The following is a 19,748-nucleotide window of genomic DNA, read 5'->3' on the forward strand; positions in this document are numbered from 1 at the left end:
CATTATTAATGTAAAGATATATGTATATTTCATGCATATCTCTTTGTATATGGGTATTTAAAATTTCTCCATAGGCTTTACTTAGACTATGTGTGAAATTAATATATGTTAATAAAATTGAATGGCTTTAAGTGATAAAAGTGGTTTACATGGTTTTTGAGTTTTTAAAATGAAGTATCTTTTAAGTTTTGCTACTTACAGTATTACTGATAATTTTTAGTAACATAACTTCCTACTAATTATGTCTAATTATTTTTACTCATCAGTGAAAGCTCTCATTTTTTTTCTCAACTAGTATAGTTAGGCTAATGAAGTTTATGGTGTACAGGTAGATTTTTTTTCTAACTATAGGCTAATGTTAGCCTATAGTTAGGCTAATGAAGTTTATGGTGTACAGGTAGATTTTTTTTCTCTTAGATTCTGAACTAGGTAAATTATTTAGTTTATTTGACTTGTTTGACAAGTCCTAATGAAAATGAATGATATAGTCCTGACGTATAACACAAAACTGCTGCAGAGGTAAGCTTGAGTAGTGGTAGAAGATTTCAACAATGCGGAAGATACTAAATACAGTCTAACTGCTAAATCTTTGCCTTGCCAAGTCTTCCTAGAAGACAAAGGAGAGTAAGCATACATTTAATGTATAAGAATAAGCTGCTTAATTAAGTGATTAGAATTCTTTTACAAACAGAACCACTGTTCCCTAAAGTTTCTAACAGCAAAGATTAGAAATTTGGCACATGTACTTTAGGAAAACAGATTTTCAAATCTAAATATCATTCTATCCTCTGCAATTTTCAAAGAGATAATCCTTTGAGAGGATTGGAGGATTATCAACAAGTACAGTGATGAATCATGCAAGCAATGCCATGAGAAGAACAGTTGCTAGGTGATGCTGCTATAGCCTAGGGATCACACTTTGTGAGCGTTAAGTTTATAACTATCATCACACTTGACTCTATTTCTGTAAAAATGTCTATTAGTTCACCAGTAAATATGCAGTGAAACTATCATACAAATCTAAAAGTCATTAAAAACTTTTAAAATATTTAAAAAATTTATGTTTTAGGAAGAGCAGATATTCTGGGGATGGCATAATGATGTTCACATATTTGACACAAAGACACACAGTTGGCTTCAACCCGAAATTAAAGTAAGTATTGTGAAAAGTTACCTTTATGTTTTTATATTCATTAACACTTTTAAAGTGAATTTCTTTTACTAAGTTATTGGCTGTTAGTAATTGAGTTTGTAATCATATACAAAGGGGTTCTCTTGAGTGCAGTCACTTTTACTGTTTTTTTATCACATGTTTTTCTTCAGGTTAAGGTTTTCTAGAAAAGCCATCATCATTCTTTACCCACAGGTATAATGCCCTGATTTAATGAAGGCTCTTTTTAAGAGTCCTTTTGTAACAAAGTTCATGATTTTGAAAAGCTCATGTTTCATAAACTCATGAAATCCTAATACTCTTTCACGTGCTAGTGAGCAAACACAAATTCACATTAGTTTAAGCCATAAAGAATTCTTGCATAGCTGGGAGGTATATTTTGAAGTGGCTCACACAGTGGAAAAGCTGCAGGGACCAGGGCCTTAGGAACTGGAGCAAGTTACCCAACCTCATCACAATATTTCCATCTTTCTATTGGCTTCTCCCTGCTTCTCTGTGTGCTAGCTTATTCTGTCTGCTGCAGACTGGCCAGCTCATTTACGAGGGAATATGGCCCTGCCTCTACCAGCAGTTCTTTCTGTTGGTGTATTTTCTCAATGTCTGTATCTTCACCCTAGAGAAAGGACTCTGGCTCTACTTAGGTGTGTTCCTCCTCTATATCAATCCCCGTTGCCAAGGGTATGATTGGCCAGGCCTGAGTCTGAGACCTGTCCCTAGGGGAGCAAGGTATTGTGATTGGTCAGATCATTGGAACTGTGCAGAATAAAATACTGAACAAAATTTTTGTTCGAATTTTTGAACAAAACCAAAATTTGGTTCAAATTCTATTCTCTGCAATTTTAAAAGAGAGGAGAGAGGATTTGAGAGGATTGGAGGATTGTCAACAAGTACAGTTATGAGTCATGCAAGCAATGCTATGAAAAGAACAGTTGCTAGGTGATGCTGCTATAGCCTAGGGAAAGACCAAATTTTTGTCCACTAACATGCATGTGGGCTTCCCTGTTGGCTCAGCAGTAAAGAATCCACTGACAAAGCAGGAGATACAAGTTTGATCTCTGGTTTGGGAAGATCCCCTGGAGAAGGAAATGGCAACCCACTCCAGTATTCTTGCCTGAAAATCCCATGGACAAAGGAGCCTGGTGGGCTCTAGTCCCTGGGGTTGCAAAAGAGTTGGACACAACTTAATGAATAAACCACAACACGCATATATGCATAAAATTCCTTGCAGTTCAGCTTCTGTAAATGGAAGTGAGGGAAGTTCTATGCAAAATAAAAAGTGTTACAAGGCTTGACACATCTCAGCATCCTCTTTTTCCTAACAGTGGCTTTCACATTTCCAATGTTCTTCTGTTCTATTCTAATTTTGGAACTGATCAACTATCAGTCAATCATATTTGTTGATGGAAGTTTCCTGCAGTCAGTATTTGAATGTTAACAGGGAGGGAGGAGGGAGGAGAGTTCAGGATGGGGAACACGTGTATACCTGTGGTGGATTCATGTTGATATATGGCAAAACCAATACAATATTGTAAAGTTAAAAAATAAATAAATAAGATTTATGTGTTAATGAAATAAAAGCATCTTGTCTCTCTTAAAATAATTTCATATCAGTAAGCAAGTGGAAAGAAATTTTATTGACACTGGATCTACTAAAACTCATCCTAGATCTCTTTCAGGCTTCTTAACCCTTTGCTTCCTTAGAGAATAAGCAAGAATCTGGAGCTACTGCACACATAGTTTTAGAATTGGATCAGTGAGCTGAGGTAGCTTATAGGAAGTTATTTGGGACTTCAGGTCTTTCTGTGACTGTCTCTCCTTACCGTAGTTCGTATCCCTTCCACCCTTCTGTGCCAACAGCCTAACAGGCACGGGACACTTTTAGTTAATGTTGGACAATATTTTCACTGTGACCTCTGATCATTTCTTCAGATATGTTCTTCGGTTCAGTTCAGTCGCTCAGTTATGTCTGACTCTTTTTGACCCCATGGACTGCACCACGCCAGACTTCCCTGTCCATCACCAACTCCCAGAGCTTGGTGATGCCATACAATCATCTCATCCTCTGTCGTCCCCTTCTCCTCCTGCCTTCAATCTTGCCCAGCATCAGAGTCTTTTCCAATGAATCTGTGCTTTGCATCAGGTGGTCAAAGTATTGGAGCTTCAGTTTCAGCATCAGTCCTTCCAATGAATATTCAGGACTGATTTCCTTTAGGATGGACTGGTTGGATCTCCTTGCAGTCCAGGGGACTCTCAAGAGTCTTCTCCAACAAATGTACTCCAACAAAGAACTCTTACATTGTTTATATTCTATCTGAAAGTTTTTCTGATATGGTTGCAGCTAGAATCTGTTTTATTTTCTAGAGACTTGCTTAAATTAATTCATTGTTCCTAAATACCTGCATCAAAGTGCAAGGTAACTTGGTACAGTGTAACAGTTACTTGTTTTGAAGTTGAAGAAATTGGATTTGCATTCTAATTGTGTCATGAAAGAGCTGTGTACTTTTAGATAAGCCATAGAGTGTGACATAGGCTTCCCAGGTGACCCTAGTGGTAAAGGACCCACCTGCCAATGGAGGAGATGCATTGGTTATTAATACTTAAAGAATCTGCCTGCAATGCCAGAGACCCAGGTTCGATCCCTAGGTCAGGAAGATCCCCTGGAGGATGGCATGGCAACCCACTCCAGTGTTCTTGCCTGGAGAATTCCATGGACAGAGGAGCCTGGTGGGCTACAGCCCATAGGATCACAGAGAGTTAGAGTCAGACATGACTGAAGCGACTTAGCACACACATAGTGTGTCATCCATAAAGTGGAAGGTGGAAAGAGTTTTCCTACACAGGATGCTTAACCCTATGAGAACAGAACTGTGTGATTTTGAGTATTTCAAACAACTTAATAAGCACCGTGCATCGTTTGCACAGTTTACACATTCACATAGTAATGCAAATGCCATTACTTTCTTTTGTTTGGACTGATATGAACCCAGTTTATTCAGAAGCTTTGATTGGCTATTAAATGTATTTCATAAATAAAAAAGAAAGTCAACATTTATTTCATAATGAACATGTATGTAGTAAAAGAATTTTTCTAAAATTTCACATCAGAGACTGCCTACTAAAACTTGTTTTGCTTAAAGTATTGGGAACCACAACACAAATGGTTCCCTCTCATTTATTTAAAAGTCTTATATAGGTAATGGGGCTTCCCTGGTGGCTCAGATGGTAAAGAATCTGCCTGCAATGCAGGAGACCCAGGTTCGATCTCTTGGTCAGGAAGATCCCCTGGAGAAGGACATGGCCACCCACTCCAGTATTCTTGCCTTGGAGAATCCCATGGACTTTGGAGCCTGGTGAGGTATAGTCGATGTGGTTGCAGAGTCAGACATAACTGAGCAACTAACACACACATATAGGCAATATCAGAATTATTTCTTACCGTGTTGACCTTATAGTTATTCAAGTAAACCTGAAAAGTGTAGAAAGTTATGATCTTTGATGCAGAGATTAAATTTTATATGCCCACATTTGGTAGCCAATGAGCTGAAAATACTGGGTTCCTTCAGAATTTGGAATGAAAAATACAAACAGAAAAGTACTCATCATGAACACGTGGAAATTATGCAGAATATTATTTATATTTTATTCATTCATCTACTCATTATACTTTTTTCCCACCAATCTAAAACTTCTCTGAAGAACAGATCTGCTATATTTATTCAAAGTAAAGGATAAAGGTGTATTATCAGTTAATGTCAAGAGTTTTAGTAAGAGATAAAACACTGGCTTAAGCCAAGAGTAAAGTTCTTATTGTGGAATTTGAAGCACCAAGAGTCTCCAGGGACAGATTTAATTTTTTTATTAGAGTCTCTGAGATTACCACTCTGTGTACTGCTCATTCATATTATTAACTCTGTGTATGTGTGTGTGTGAGAGAGAGAAAAAAGAGAGGAAAGAAGGGGTGGGGTGTGTCAGAGAGACAAAGAGAATGTCTTTAAATTTAATTTTTAAATCTTTACATTTTGAGCTAAAATTAATGTGAAATCTCATGCTGCCAAATAGTGTCAGGTATTTAAGGAAAACATTAAAAAAAAGTAAACATCTGAGTGAATTAATTCCTTAAGAGTAGTATTTGTCTATAATTGCTTACTACCTTGAACAAACTTTTGCATTAGGGTTTTTAATTAAGTTACATACATAATTGTAACTTAGCAGCAAGTGTTTTGCATACTGAGCATAGGAATGTAACTTACAGATGTTTTAAGCCTTTGTGCTATGTTTTCTGATCTCTGCTTGCAGGGTGGCATTCCACCACAGCCACGAGCCGCGCATACGTGTGCAGTTCTTGGAAATAAGGGCTATATCTTTGGCGGACGTGTTTTGGTTAGTGTTTTTTATGGAAATGGTCTTTTTTTGTTTGATGTTTCCTATAAAAATTTATCCTTTGATTTTGTGGAATAGCTGAACATTCAGATAGTCTGGAGATTAAAATACCATTCAATAATAATTTCTAAAAATCTCTTATTACCTGAACAGACCGTATCTGAGTAATCACAGATGATTATAAATCATATTTTAATGGGGAGAATCCTTCACTTAAGTGATTTATCAGAAAAACTTTACCTCTTATTATCTAAATCTTATTAGTTTATACTCATTTTTTCCTTTCTCCCTTGACACATTAATTTGGTAGCTCTATGCTATTTTATTAATGCTTAGCATTGTTTCCCAATATGTAAACTTCTGATATTAAGTAAAATAGAGTTGATCTATTTTTAATATGACTTTATTTTAAAGCCAAAATTTAAGTCCATTAAATATGTAAAACACCAATTTCATACATTTTTATTTTAGCAAACTAGGATGAATGATTTGCACTACCTAAACTTAGATACCTGGACCTGGTCTGGAAGGTAAGTTCGAAATTCTAAGTATTGTTTTAACCGATAGGTATTTCTGTGTCTGTGTGTGTCTGCACATGCGTGCTATAATCCAAATTTGGGTCTGTAAAACTGAACAGATGTTTTCTTCCCCTTCTGATTGTTTGCCTAAGCAAGGAATATATAGATATAAATATAGATTTTGTTCTTTAATCAGGCTACCTAAAACATGAGAACACTAACAGTTAAAAATTGATTATGTGAAAGTACTGGGTTTTTTTTGAAATTACTGGTTTTATATTACAAATTCTTAAGGGTCTTTAAGAAATAATGAAGTTTTAATGGAGTCAGATAACAAACAAATAAATGAGTCAAAATCAGATTTTATTGCTCCTAATATATATTTAGAAATAGAATAATATATTTAGCTATCAATTCAGCTGTTCACATAATGAGATAGAATCAGAGCCATCAGTTCAGTTCAGTTCAGTCATGTCCGACTCACGCCAGGCCTCCCTGTCCATAACCAACTCTAGCAGTTTACCCAAACTCATGTCCATCAAGTCGGTGATACCATCTAGCCATCTCATCCTCTGTTATCCCCTTCTCCTCCTGCCCCCAATCCCTCCCAGCATCAGAGTCTTTTCCAATGAGTCAACTCTTTGCATGAGGTGGCCAAAGTATTGGAATTTCAGCCTCAGCATCATCCTTCCAATGAACACCCAGGACTGATCTCCTTTAGGATGGACTGGTTGGATCTCCTTGAAGTCCAAGGGACTCTCAAGAGTCTTCTCCAACAACACAATTCAAAAGCATCAATTCTTCGGCGCTCAGCTTTCTTCACAGTCCAACTCTCACATCCATGGACCTTTGTTGTCAAAGTAATGTCTCTGCTTTTTAATATGCTGTCTAGGTTGGTCATAACTTTCCTTCCAAGGAGTAAGCATCTTTTAATGTCATGGCTGCAATCACCATCTGCAGTGATTTTGGAGCCCCTCAAAGTCAGCCACTGTTTCCCCATCTATTTCCCATGAAGTGATGGGACCAGATGCCATGATCTTAGTTTCTGAATGTTGAGCTTCAAGCCAACACATTATGCCAAAGTACAAATACTATTAAAAAAGGAAACCACAGAAGTACTAGAAGGAAATATAACAATTTATCTTTAAAATCTTGGCATGGAAAAAGCTTTTCTAAAGATGATATAAACCCAAAATTCATAAATGAAAAGACTGATAAGACCACTTAAGAATTAAATGTTTCTGTGTAGAAATTAAATATTTCTGTGTAGAAATATATACCATAAAAAGTTAAGAGGCAAGTTGGAAAATGCAAGCAAAAAGCAAACTAGAAGTAATATTTACAGTAATTCTAACAGCAAGGGCTGTGATTCACAAGAACTCAGAAAATCAGTAAAAAAAAGACAATACAGTAAAACTGAACAAGGAACGTGAATGAGCACCTCATAGAAGAAATACAAATATTTATAAATTATTTTTTAAATGTTCAACTTCATAAATTATTAAAGAAATTGAAATAAAAATAATAATTTTCACTTACCAGGAAGAATAATTACAAATGACCAGTGTATCCTAGGTTGTAACAACACAATTAGTGGGTGTTTAAATTTGTACAGTTTTCTGGAAGGTGATCTGGCAATGTGTTTAAAATATGGAATTTCTACTTTGATCCAAAATTCCTCCTAAAACAAAAATTGGACAGGTGTTTATATGTGTGCACATATGTGTATATGTGTGTGCATACACAACAAAGATGTTTATGGCAACATTATTTATAAAAGCAAAAACATGACATCAACCCTCATGTCCATAAGTGGGGTCTGTTAAATCATGATACATTTGCCCAGTGAACTGCCATGCTTCCATTACCAAAGGAAACTATGCTTCATGGAAATATTCTGCAACATACTAATTGAGTGAAAAAATTTACAGAACAGAATATGTGATCCTATTTGTATATTTTTAATAAATATGTTTAAATGTGCTTAAAAGTCAGGAAAGATATATACCAAATTATGATTTCTTATTGCTGGAGAACAGGATTACAGAACTCTCCTTTATAAAAAATAATTTTGTGGTTGAACATTTTGTAACCCAAGTATTTTTTAATAGTTATAAAAGCAGTAAAAACATGTCCATTTTGGAAAAAACAAATTACATCTTCTACCACAGGCCCATGTTATTCTCACTTCCTAAATTACTTAAACTTTTGCACTTATGGTCTTTTTGTGTGGTTTTTTTTGGGCCTCAATGGATCTTAGTTCCCTGACCAAGGTTTGAACCTGTGTTCTATGCACCAGGAAGTCCTTGTGCTTATGTTTTTATTTTAAGAATATGACAATATTTGTTTGAAATCTTTAGAGGTTTATCCTGGATCTGGAATGGCTTGCATGCTTTTATTTTGCAGTTAGAGTAGCTAGTATTTTCAGGAAATTCCATAATAAAAAGACCAAAGTAAAAAACAACAAAATCCCGTAGTCAGCTGAAAATACAAAATTAAACATGTAACAACAGTCAAAAATGATAGACATGAAAATAATTGCATTGAAAACCTAAAGAAGTTTTTACTGATTTACCAACAGGGAAGCCGAATCTGGCCTCTGTACACTGACAGTGAATTAAATCTCAAAGATAGAGTTTTGGGTGAAGTAAAAAGGAATAGCTCTATTGCTTTGTCAGGCAAAGGGGCCCACAGTGGGCTAATGCCCTCAAAACTGTGGGTCCCCACCCAAGGGAGCTTGTGAGGAGTCTTACAGTCCAGGAACAGGGCTGCTGATAAGGATCAGGGTTTGTGCAAGGTCCACATTCCTTCAGTCCAGAGATGTCAGATGATGACGGGCCAACTGTGACCTTCTCTGCCATGATGAATGCTTCATCCAGTAGTTAACATCTTCCATTTGGTGAGGGTTTCAGTGCTACATCCCTTGAGGCGGGAACCAGGACCCTGCCCCAAGAATGCACTTTTGATTCTTCACTACTCTTCCCTTGTTTCTACACCCGCTCCTTTCCCTGATTAGCAACTGTTTCAACCTGCCCTGGTTTTAGAAAAGGCAGAGGAACCAGAGATCAAATTGCCTACATCCTCTGGATCATGGAAAAAGCAAGAGAGTTCCAGAAAAACATCTATTTCTGCTTTATTGACTATGCCAAAGCCTTTGACTGTGTGGATCACAACAAACTGTGGAAAATTCTGAAAGAGATGGGAATACCAGACCACCTGACCTGCCTCTTGAGAAACCTGTATGCAGATGAGGAAGCAATAGTTAGAACTCGACATGGAACAACAGACTGGTTCCAAATAGGAAAAGGAGTACGTCAAGGCTGTATATTGTCACCCTGCTTATTAAACTTCTATGCAGAGTACATCATGAGAAATGCTGGGCTGGATGAAGCACAAGCTGGAATCAAGATGTGAGAAATATCAATAACCTCAGATATGCAGATGACACCACCCTTATGGCAGAAAGTGAAGAGAAACTCAAAAGCCTCTTGATGAAAGTGAAAGTGGAGAGTGAAAAAGTTGGCTTAAAGCTCAACATTCAGAAAACTAAGATCATGGCATCTGGTCCCATCATTTCATGGGAAATGGATGGGGAAACAGTGGAAACAGTGTCAAACTTCATTTTGGGGGGCTCCAGCAGCCAAAGATGGAGAAGCTCTATACAGTCAGCAAAAACAAGACCAGGAGCTGACTGTGGCTCACACCATGAACTCCTTATTGCCAAATTCAGACTGAAATTGAAGAAAGTAGGGAAAACCACTAGACCATTCAGGTATGACCTAAATCAAATCCCTTATGATTATACAGTGGAAGTGAGAAATAGATTTAAGGGCCTAGATCTGATAGATAGAGGGCCTGATGAACTATGGAATGAGGTTCGTGACATTGTACAGGAGATAGGGATCAAGACCATCCCCAAGAAAAAGACATGCAAAAAAGCAAAATGGCTGTCTGGGGAGGCCTTACAAATAGCTGTGAAAAGAAGAGAAGCAAAAAGCAAAGGAGAAAAGGAAAGATATAAACATCTGAGTGCAGAGTTCCAAAGAATAGCAAGAAGAGATAAGCCTTCTTCAGCGATCAGTGCAAAGAAATAGAGGAAAATAACAGAATGGGAAAGACTAGGGATCTCTTCAAGAAAATCAGAGATACCAAAGGAATATTTCATGCAAAGATGAGCTCTATAAAGGACAGAAATTGTATGGACCTAACAGAAGCAGAAGATATTAAGAAGAGATGGCAAGAATACACGGAAGAACTGTACAAAAAAGATCTTCAGGACCCAGATAATCACGATGGTGTGATCACTGGCCTAGAGCCAGACATCCTGGAATGTGAAGTCAAGTGGGCCTTAGAAAGCATCACTACGAACAAAGCTAGTGGAGGTGATGGAATTCCAGTTGAGCTATTCCAAATCCTGAAAGATGATGCTGTGAAAGTGCTGCACTCAATATGCCAGCAAATTTGGAAAACTCAGCAGTGGCCACAGGACTGGAAAAGGTCAGTTTTCATTCCAGTCCCTAAGAAAGGCAATGCCAAAGAATGCTCAAACTACCGCACAATTGCACTCATCTCACACGCTAGTAAAGTAATGCTCAAAATTCTCCAAGCCAGGCTTCAGCAATATGTGAACCGTGAACTTCCTCATGTTCAAGCTGGTTTTAGAAAAGGCAGAGGAACCAGAGATCAAATTGCCAACATCTGCTGGATCATGGAAAAAGCAAGAGAGTTCCAGAAAAACATCTATTTCTGCTTTATTGACTATGCCAAAGCCTTTGACTGTGTGGATCACAATAAATTGTAGAAAATTCTGAAAGAGATGGGAATCCCAGACCACCTGACCTGCCTCTTGAGAAACCTGTATGCAGGTCAGGAAGCAACAGTTAGAACTGGACATGGAACAACAGACTGGTTCCAAATAGGAAAAGGAGTTCGTCAAGGCTGTATATTGTCACCCTGTTTATATAACTTATATGCAGAGTACATCATGAGAAATGCTGGACTGGGAGAAACACAAGTTGGAATCAAGATTTCCAGGAGAAATATCAATAACCTCAGATATGCAGATGACACCACCCTTATGGCAGAAAGTGAAGAGGAACTCAAAAGCCTCTTGATGAAAGTGAAAGAGGAGAGTGAAAAAGTTGGCTTAAAGCTCAACATTCAGAAAATGAAGATCATGGCATCCAGTCCCACCACTTCATGGGAAATAGATGGGGAAACAGTGGAAACAGTGTCAGACTTTATTTTTCTGGGCTCCAAAATCACTACAGATGGTGACTGCAGCCATGAAATTAAAAGACGCTTACTCCTTGGAAGGAAAGTTATGACCAACCTAGATAGCATATTAAAAAGCAGAGACATTACTTTGCCAAGAAAGGTTCATCTAGTCAAGGCTATGGTTTTTCCTGTGGTCATGTATGGATGTGAGAGTTGGACTGTGAAGAAGGCTGAGCGCCGAAGAATTGATGCTTTTGAACTGTGTTGTTGGAGAAGACTCTTGAGAGTCCCTTGGACTGCAAGGAGATCCAACCAGTCCATTCTGAAGGAGATCAGCCCTGGGATTTCTTTGGAAGGAATGATGCTAAAGCTGAAACTCCAGTACTTTGGCCACCTCATGCGAAGAGTTGACTCATTGGAAAAGACCCTGATGCTGGGAGGGATTGGGGGCAGGAGGAGAAGGGGATGACAGAGGATGAGATGGCTGGATGGCATCACCGACTCAATGGACATGAGTTTGAGTAAATTCCGGGAGTCGGTGATGGACAGGGAGGCCTGGCGTGCTGTGATTCATGGGGTAGCGAAGAGTGGGACAGGACTGAGCCGAACTGAACCTGCCTTTTTGAACTCAGAGAAGGGGACGCAGAAAGGCTTTTGTGCCTAGGAGGCCCACAGGATCCAGCTCGGTTGCTGTAGGAATGATGCTCAGTATGCATTGTGAATAACTAGGAATTAACTTTTTAAATTTTCAGTCTGTATTCTGTGGCCAAGAGGGATGGACGTTACAAGGAAAGAAATTGCGTAAATTTGTCTAAGAATTTAAGAATGTTTTAAAATATTCTTGTTGGTGGGATTAGTAGAATCAAATTTTTTTAAACTGGAAAGGGCAGTTTTTTCTTTTGAGATCTGAGATGATCAAAAACCTTTTATTTTGACTAGACTTTTCTTCTTTTTCCCTCACCACAGGATTCCTATTAATGGAGAAAACCCTAAACATCGGTCATGGCATACTTTAACACCAATAGCTGATGATACGCTTTTCCTGTTTGGTGGACTAAGTGCAGACAATATTCCATTAAGTAAGCTGAAGTTTGCCTACAATTAACATCTTATTCTTTTTACCTGATTGTATTTGATACTATGGTATCTTTTTTCTGATTTTATAGTTTACCTTTATCCCCAACTATGTGGTCACATCAAGAATTAGAAGGCCCCTTTGCTTTTGTACCCTTACCTCTCTTTAGGGTCTCCTGTTACCTGGGTGTAGGGAAAGGAAGTAGTTGAACCTAGGGGAATTAAAGCCCCTTTCAACTATAGTATTCTGTGATTTTGTGTCCTCCTAATTTTTGATCCAGATGCTTACGCTGTAGTCTAGAATAGGGATTAGAAGCAGAGCCTTTCCCAGAAGGCTCTGAAAAGCAAGATGGGAATGCCAGTTGCTTCTTTTTTTGTTCCAGAAGTATAAAGAAAGTGCTTAGCTAGAGTATTTTTAACTCCTGACACTACTGATTCCAGCAGCTGTGAGTTTGTATCCCAGTTTTTCTTCAGCAGTAAAAATTGTGGCATCAAGATAGACAAATGACCAAGAATTATTCACTTAGTTTGACATATTAAGTGTTTTGTAATTTACTTCAGAGTTTTCTATAGCTAGAGACAGTTTCCTTAAGATACTTTATATACCATTAAGACCTTTTATATAGGCTGTAAAAACAATTACTTGTTTTCCAACAAAAATTTCTCTTGAGCATCAGCTGTGTACCTGGCAGTCTGCTGGCCAGGAAACTTCAGATGCTGGTTGGAGGAGCAGCCAGTTTTTGTAGATTTTTATACTTGTCTAATTTGTGGGTTTTTTAATTAAAAGAGGGAATCTAATTTAAAAATTAACATCGATACATCTTAGATACAGTATTGTGTGTCACTTATATCTCAATAATAAAACTGGAAGAAAAAAATTAACATTTACCCATTACACTAGGGTTTATTTAATATATCTTCATGAGCTCTAGTGCTTCAGATCCCTATATGCTGGTTTTTGTCATAGTTCAAACTCCTAGTCCAGTCAGTTTCTTACCTTAGAGATTCAGCTTAAGATACAGTCACGTGGGTATCAGATGATCCCAAAAAACCACTTGTAGCTTTCTTGGCTGTGACTGTAGCATTGTGGTTAAATGATAACAGCATTGTGGCTGTTTACAAAATGTCCAGTTTTTTGTTGTTTTTTTTTTTAGTGATGCTCACTGAACTATGTATGGGGAAAATAATAAGAGAGCTAGGATTTGCTTTAGAATAATTCAGCAGCAAGAATAACAAAAAGAGATAAATGGAGCACATGCGGCAAAATCTCAGTAGTTGTTGAATCTGGGTTATGTGAAAGTTCATTGTCATGTTCACCTGACTTTTGTCCATGTCTGAGAATTTTTATGATAAAATATGCACACACACAAAAGATAGTCATATAAATGTAGCATGATAAATTTGGGGCAAAAAATTAAAATTTTATCCCAAAGACCTGATCTTAATTTTTAAACTGTCATAATATTGCAGGTGATGGTTGGATTCATAATGTCATAACAAATTGTTGGAAACAGCTTACACATTTACCTAAAACAAAACCCAGGTAAGTCCAAAAGTTGGCAAATATTGAAATAGTTAAGAATTTTAAAGTATTAAAATATAGCAGTAAATTTATAGTGTTTGTCATTAAAGCAAGAAACCATTTGGAAGGATATATTTCAAATAAACTTCATATTACCCAAATAATAGATAGTAGAAAGGATATATTCAGTTTCTATCCATATTTGTATATTTGAAAGTATTACTCTTTTAGCTAACTGCATAATCTTGCCTGATAAATATGAAAAGGGTAAGAAATTGAAAGTCTCATATAATGTTAATATTTTTAATAAGTAGATGAAAATGAGGTTGGCTTTATTAGTAGTTGGGTTTTGAAGTGGTTTATAGAAATTTAATGAGGAAGTTGCTTTCATGTTTATCAAGTAGATGACAGATTATTATTTTATTAACTGATGTACTCATTAATGTAAATTTCTTGAAAATGTATTAGTTACTTGTGGTATATTATAGAGTAAAAAATTGTAGAAAAATATACCATTATTAGACTGCAAAGAAAATCACATTCATATTGTAATTCTTATTTTTTCTAATTTGATTGAATGTAATGAAGATATATTCATAGGAGATTCAAGTAGTTTTATTCCTTTTCATGTCATGTATTCCAGAATTTTTTACTATAGATTATTTATATTAATGTGAAGCTAATTAATGATATATTAATGCATAAACTAATGTTATGTATTTCAGAAATTTAAGAAATAACAAGTAACATACTTGAGAAAAAGGCCTGAGAAAATATATATACATTGTGTATATATTAATATGCACAATACATTTAGAGCTTATCATAACTTCATATGTGATTATTATATTCTTATATATAAAAATTCAGTGGAATGTATTAGCAATTCTGGGTCTTTTGAAATATATTGTTTAATTTGAAGAGTTTTATATTAAAATCCAGGAACCCAATGTTCTAGTCCTTGCTCAGCTAACACTTAGTTTTTTGGCTTGGGAAAGTCACTTTGAAGAAGCTGAGCATCAATTTCTTCATCTATGCAATGAGGGAGTTGGACTAGATGAGCTCTTAGTTCTCTTCCAGTTGTCTGTGTGAATGCATTACTTATAGACCACAGTGGTAGTAAGAATGTGTTTAATTTTTCATTGCTCCTGTTTAATATTTAAATCCTTAATGAGTAATTAGAGCCATACAACTGTTATCAGTAAAATACTAGTTAGAACTGAGCTATGTGAAGAGATTTCTTTGAACTCAACTGATGTGTCATGTAAATCATATGCTTTATTAGAATGTTTAGGTGATAAGTTTAGAGCAGCTGTGAGAGGACAGAAACTATCAGTCTATAGAAAAAACATCAGGTTGCAAGCTAGATGTCACCAAAATCAAGGCAGGAAAGGCTTTCCAGTATTCCGAGATGATGAAGTCCAGGCCAGAGTTCCCCTCAGGCAGATAAGACAGAGGCAGATCTATCTTCAGGTTACAAGGTGAGGAGGAGAACAGGTGGGATACAGTTTATTGTAAGGAGAACATACATAAGTGTATATATACTAATTGTTTTTATGAAAGTAAGAATGTACTTAACATCAAAATGTATTTTGTGCAAACTTTTCCAAGTTATAATTTGAAAGGTAAGCTGCCTAATCCTCCTCTTGTAATGCTACAGAAAGGTTTCTTAACTTTGTTATTACTGACATTTTGGACCAAATTATTCTTTGTTGTTAGGGGTGTCCTGTGCATTTTAGGATATTTAGAAGCATCTCTGGCCTTTATATAATAGATGCCAGTGGTGTTGTGCCCACTCCCTCTTGCCACACATACCTGGTATTATAACAATCAAATATCTCCAGATATTGTCAGATGTCCCCTTGGGGGCAAAATTGACCCTGGTTGAGAACCACTGTCCTACAGTCTAGCACACTCTTCACTAGGTCTCACTTTAGATAAACTATGCTTAATAGCCATCTATGTAATCATATCAGATCATCTATATAGGTGGCTATCAGCAAGGTCCCTTTTCTGTTTCTGTAAAAGATGTCCAGTAAAGAGTTGATATGTAGAGCCTTGAGCACTGTTGGATCCCATGAGTATTGCCAAGGTTACACATGGCTTTCTCTTTCCAAAATTAAGCTGTTCCTTCCTGTGAGGGCTGTCTCCTTTGCTCAGTCCCTCCTCAAAACCCTGTCCCCAATCCTACAACATAATCTGCGTGTTGCTGAAGATCTATACAATTTATATTCTAACATACAAGTTGGAGAATTGGGCAGAGTATTTCCCAAACAGAATTTCTAATGACTCAGTTCTGTTCTGAGTTCCAAGTGCATTAGTCCTTAAATGTGTCATGATTGTTTGAGAAAACTATTTTAACAAATTGTACACAATCCCACTGTTTGCACTTGTGGAAATTAAATAAAAAGAATTAATGTACTAAAAATAGTTGTGTGGTAATAAAAGACATGTTGGGAGGCATCTGTTGCTTCAGCAATTTGGTCTGTTAAGGAAAGCAATCAATTACTCTCAGAAACAAAGTAATGACTTTGTGAAACTTTTCATTTATTTTCTAAAAGTGAGAAATTATGTGTACTGTTTTCTGAGAGTTAGACCCCCAGAAACATTGAATTTTATAAAAACGTAACATTGCTTTTGGTAAATAATATGAAATCATACATGAATATGAGCTATCAAGCCATTTCCAAAACAACATTAGATGCTCTAGCTCTTTCTGAAATAATTTGTGTATTGAGTTAATTATGCTCATATTTTGGGTTTGCTTTTGTTAGTCAGAAGTTTTTGAGCACCTACTGGATGCAGAAAACCTTATTAAGCATTTTTAAGGAGAACATAAAATTAGATTACCCAAATTCCAGTGGTGTGCTGGTACATAGTTAACAACTGCTCTCCAAGAAAAACAAAACCAAAAAAAATCCTAATTTGCTGATTTCCACTGTGGCCAACATATCATTGAACATGGAGTTGACAGGCACCACTGGCTTTACCCATGGGGCACACTACTGGGGCCATTTTTGACCTTAAAGACTTTATAGAGTTTTTGTTGGGGGTTAGAAAACAAATTACATCAAACAATTGAAGTAGTAGATAGAGCAGTTTGTCTTCAAATGTAAGTTAAGATATTATAAAACAAGCACATAAATGTTGAAAGGTGCTGAGCAGGGAGGGTAACAGAGCCGATTTGGGTGGTCTTTGGAATGCTTCCTGGGGATTTTGAGCCTGTTTTTAGGCTCTGAGAGAATGACTTCTCATTCTAAACCTAAGATACAGGGTGAACCAAAGCCTAGAAAGAGATATAAGCTTTTCTCTTAGGGGACACAAATGAATGAACTTGGCTGAAGTTGGAGGGAGGGGTCATTTGTGAAAAGAAAGGAATTACAATTTATCAGAAAAAGAAATAGCTGTTGATCATAAATTTTAGGCTAAGAACAATGGCACAGATGCTTCCTGATCAGGAAATATCCATGTTTAAAAACAATAAATATTTGAAATATATTATTTATCAGCTCTATGTAGCTGGAAGAGATTAGAGACAGACAAATGAGGAACATGTTATGGTATTCTGTACCCAAAGTGATTAATGTGACAATGTAAAGAGAATGATGAGAATAGCGCCATGGCAGATAGCAATAAGAAAACTGTTTATGGAATAGGCTGGTCAGTTCTTTTTAAAATTGTTTTATTTTGTGATACTATTTATGAGAGAAAGAGGTTAGAAAAAAGTTGAAGGATATAATATGAAAGAGTTATTGGGAGTCATCTCTTTCATTGAAATAATGTGATTTAATGAACCCTAGAACTTAAGTCTCTAATGATTCCAGAGGAATCTTTAAAATCTAACCTCTTTGAGGATATGGCACAGGCTTACGTTCAATCATGCCTCTTTTGAAATAGATTCAGTTTTAGAGTGTTCACTTTAAAATTGATTTATATGTGATGTACAGCTTCTTCCTTGATAGTATATCACTGTTTATAATTTTCAATCACAGGTTATGGCACACAGCCTGTTTGGGAAAAGAAAATGAAATAATGGTATTTGGCGGGAGCAAAGATGATTTACTTTCCTTGGATACAGTAAGAAATTTTCATATCTAAATATTTTCTCTGAGTAATTGTTTTATTGAAGCTAAATGGCTGTTCAAAAAGATTATTGATATTCTCACATTGAAAAATATGGAAGGGCACAAAATGTTACACCGTTGTATGATTAATCTCCAGAATGAGTGACTTTTGTGAAGCATTTCAGGATATTTGGAGTTGATAAATCAAAATAGGTCTATTAACATTAGTCAAGTTATTAAGAAGAGCTTTAAAAAGATGACTCTTCCTTTTCTCTTTGACCCTTCCCATAGTCTGGGTATTTATAATTTTATCAAATTAAAATATTTTTAAAATATTTGTAAACATGAAAAGAATACATATAATGTATATGTAAACTACTAAGTATAAGTACTCTTGAAATTTGCTACCTAACTTAATAACTGGAACATTATCAACGCTAGCTTTTCCCTTCATGAGGAAACTACTTTGAAATGTTTATATTTTATTTCTATTTTATGTTCCCTTTGCCACTGCTTTATCCACCCCTGTTTTACAATTGAGTTTAGTTAAAGCATTCTTATTTTAAAATCTGATAAAATTTAAGTCAAAGGAATAAATGGGTAGATTTTGTAGTTTGTGTGGCTCAGCTGTTAAAGAATCTGCCTGCAATGTGAGAGACTTGGGTTCGATCCTGGGTTGGGAGGATCCTCTGGAGAAGGGAAAGGCTACCCACCCAAGTATTCTGGCCTGGAGAATCCCATGGACTGTGTAGTCCATGGGGTCGGAAAGAGTTGGACTTGACTTTCACTTTTCACTTTGGAAAGTATTTTCCTTTCCCTCCTAGCACCCTGGGAAATTCAGAGAGATGGGCACAGTCTGTACATGATGGACCAGGAGCTCAGGATTGCTTGCTCTGGTTTGCATCAGGCGCTGGGGAATGGCTGACGCTGGGAGCTGGCAGGGGTGGGCTACTCTTGAGCCAGAGCCCGCCCCCAAGAGCCCCAGTGCCCTCTCACGTCTTCAGGCATTGTTTTCTCCAGAGTTGCTCCCACAGAGTGGCAAGCCCTGAAATAAGGTGGCTTTTCTCCTGGGAATTTGGTTTACTGTAAGGTTCTGGGGCCTCCAAATCAAATGTTAGGTATAGTGAAAGTTTTAGAACTTTCTTTGGCTAAGAACTCAGTGCTTTAATAAAAGATTAAAACCACAACTTTACCTTTATTTAAAAAGCAAATTTTTTGGTTTGTCTTTGTTTTCTTGGCACTAGAAATCTCTATTTATTTAGGATACAAACTTTATCATTAACATATGAATTCTCATTAAAATCATGATCATAAATTGTGAAATTCTAAAGACCTATTTGAAAGGATAAGAAAAATGTGTGCTGACTCCTCCCCATTAACTTTTAGATGAGAGAGTCATTATCCAAAAAATCATCCAAATCTGTGATTTTCAAATTAGGAATTCCCAGGGAATCTATCACCTGGAAAAGGGAGACAGAATAAAGAGATTTTAAAATGAGTCACGTGGAAAAAAAGTTCTGCTTAAAAGACAAAAAACTTGAAGACCACTACCATTCTCATTTTGAAACCATGTTCTAAGAAAAAAACATTTGCAGTTATATAGGCTGTGCTTAGTTAAAAGTTGGGTCACTGAAAAAATTGTAACCATACACCCAGTGTTTGTATAGCTAGGCAGGTATGTATATATTTGTGTGTGTGTGACTAGAGATTTATTTGCTGCTTTACATAATTTCTTCTACATTTATAAAATAGAAATACTCAGTTATTAATGTTATTGTTATTTTTATTAAAAGTCTTGATAA

At 36.4% G+C, this 19,748-nt stretch overlaps 1 protein-coding gene across 3 annotated transcripts in view; it reads left to right on the forward strand.

Moving 5' to 3' along the window:
• The window catches only part of KLHDC1 (kelch domain containing 1), a 40,208-nt gene that overhangs the window by 14,821 nt on the left and 5,639 nt on the right, over positions 1 to 19,748 (forward strand). For all 3 annotated transcript variants that reach the window (XM_061429790.1, XM_061429791.1, XM_061429792.1), the window contains 6 exons: positions 1,070 to 1,153; positions 5,468 to 5,551; positions 6,023 to 6,081; positions 12,253 to 12,365; positions 13,831 to 13,903; positions 17,875 to 17,959. In XM_061429790.1, coding sequence (XP_061285774.1) covers positions 1,070 to 1,153; positions 5,468 to 5,551; positions 6,023 to 6,081; positions 12,253 to 12,365; positions 13,831 to 13,903; positions 17,875 to 17,959 — 498 coding nt within the window. The remainder of the gene's footprint in view (positions 1 to 1,069; positions 1,154 to 5,467; positions 5,552 to 6,022; positions 6,082 to 12,252; positions 12,366 to 13,830; positions 13,904 to 17,874; positions 17,960 to 19,748) is intronic.

The sequence above is a fragment of the Bos javanicus genome, chromosome 10, assembly GCF_032452875.1.
Source record: "Bos javanicus breed banteng chromosome 10, ARS-OSU_banteng_1.0, whole genome shotgun sequence".
Lineage (NCBI taxonomy): Eukaryota > Metazoa > Chordata > Mammalia > Artiodactyla > Bovidae > Bos > Bos javanicus.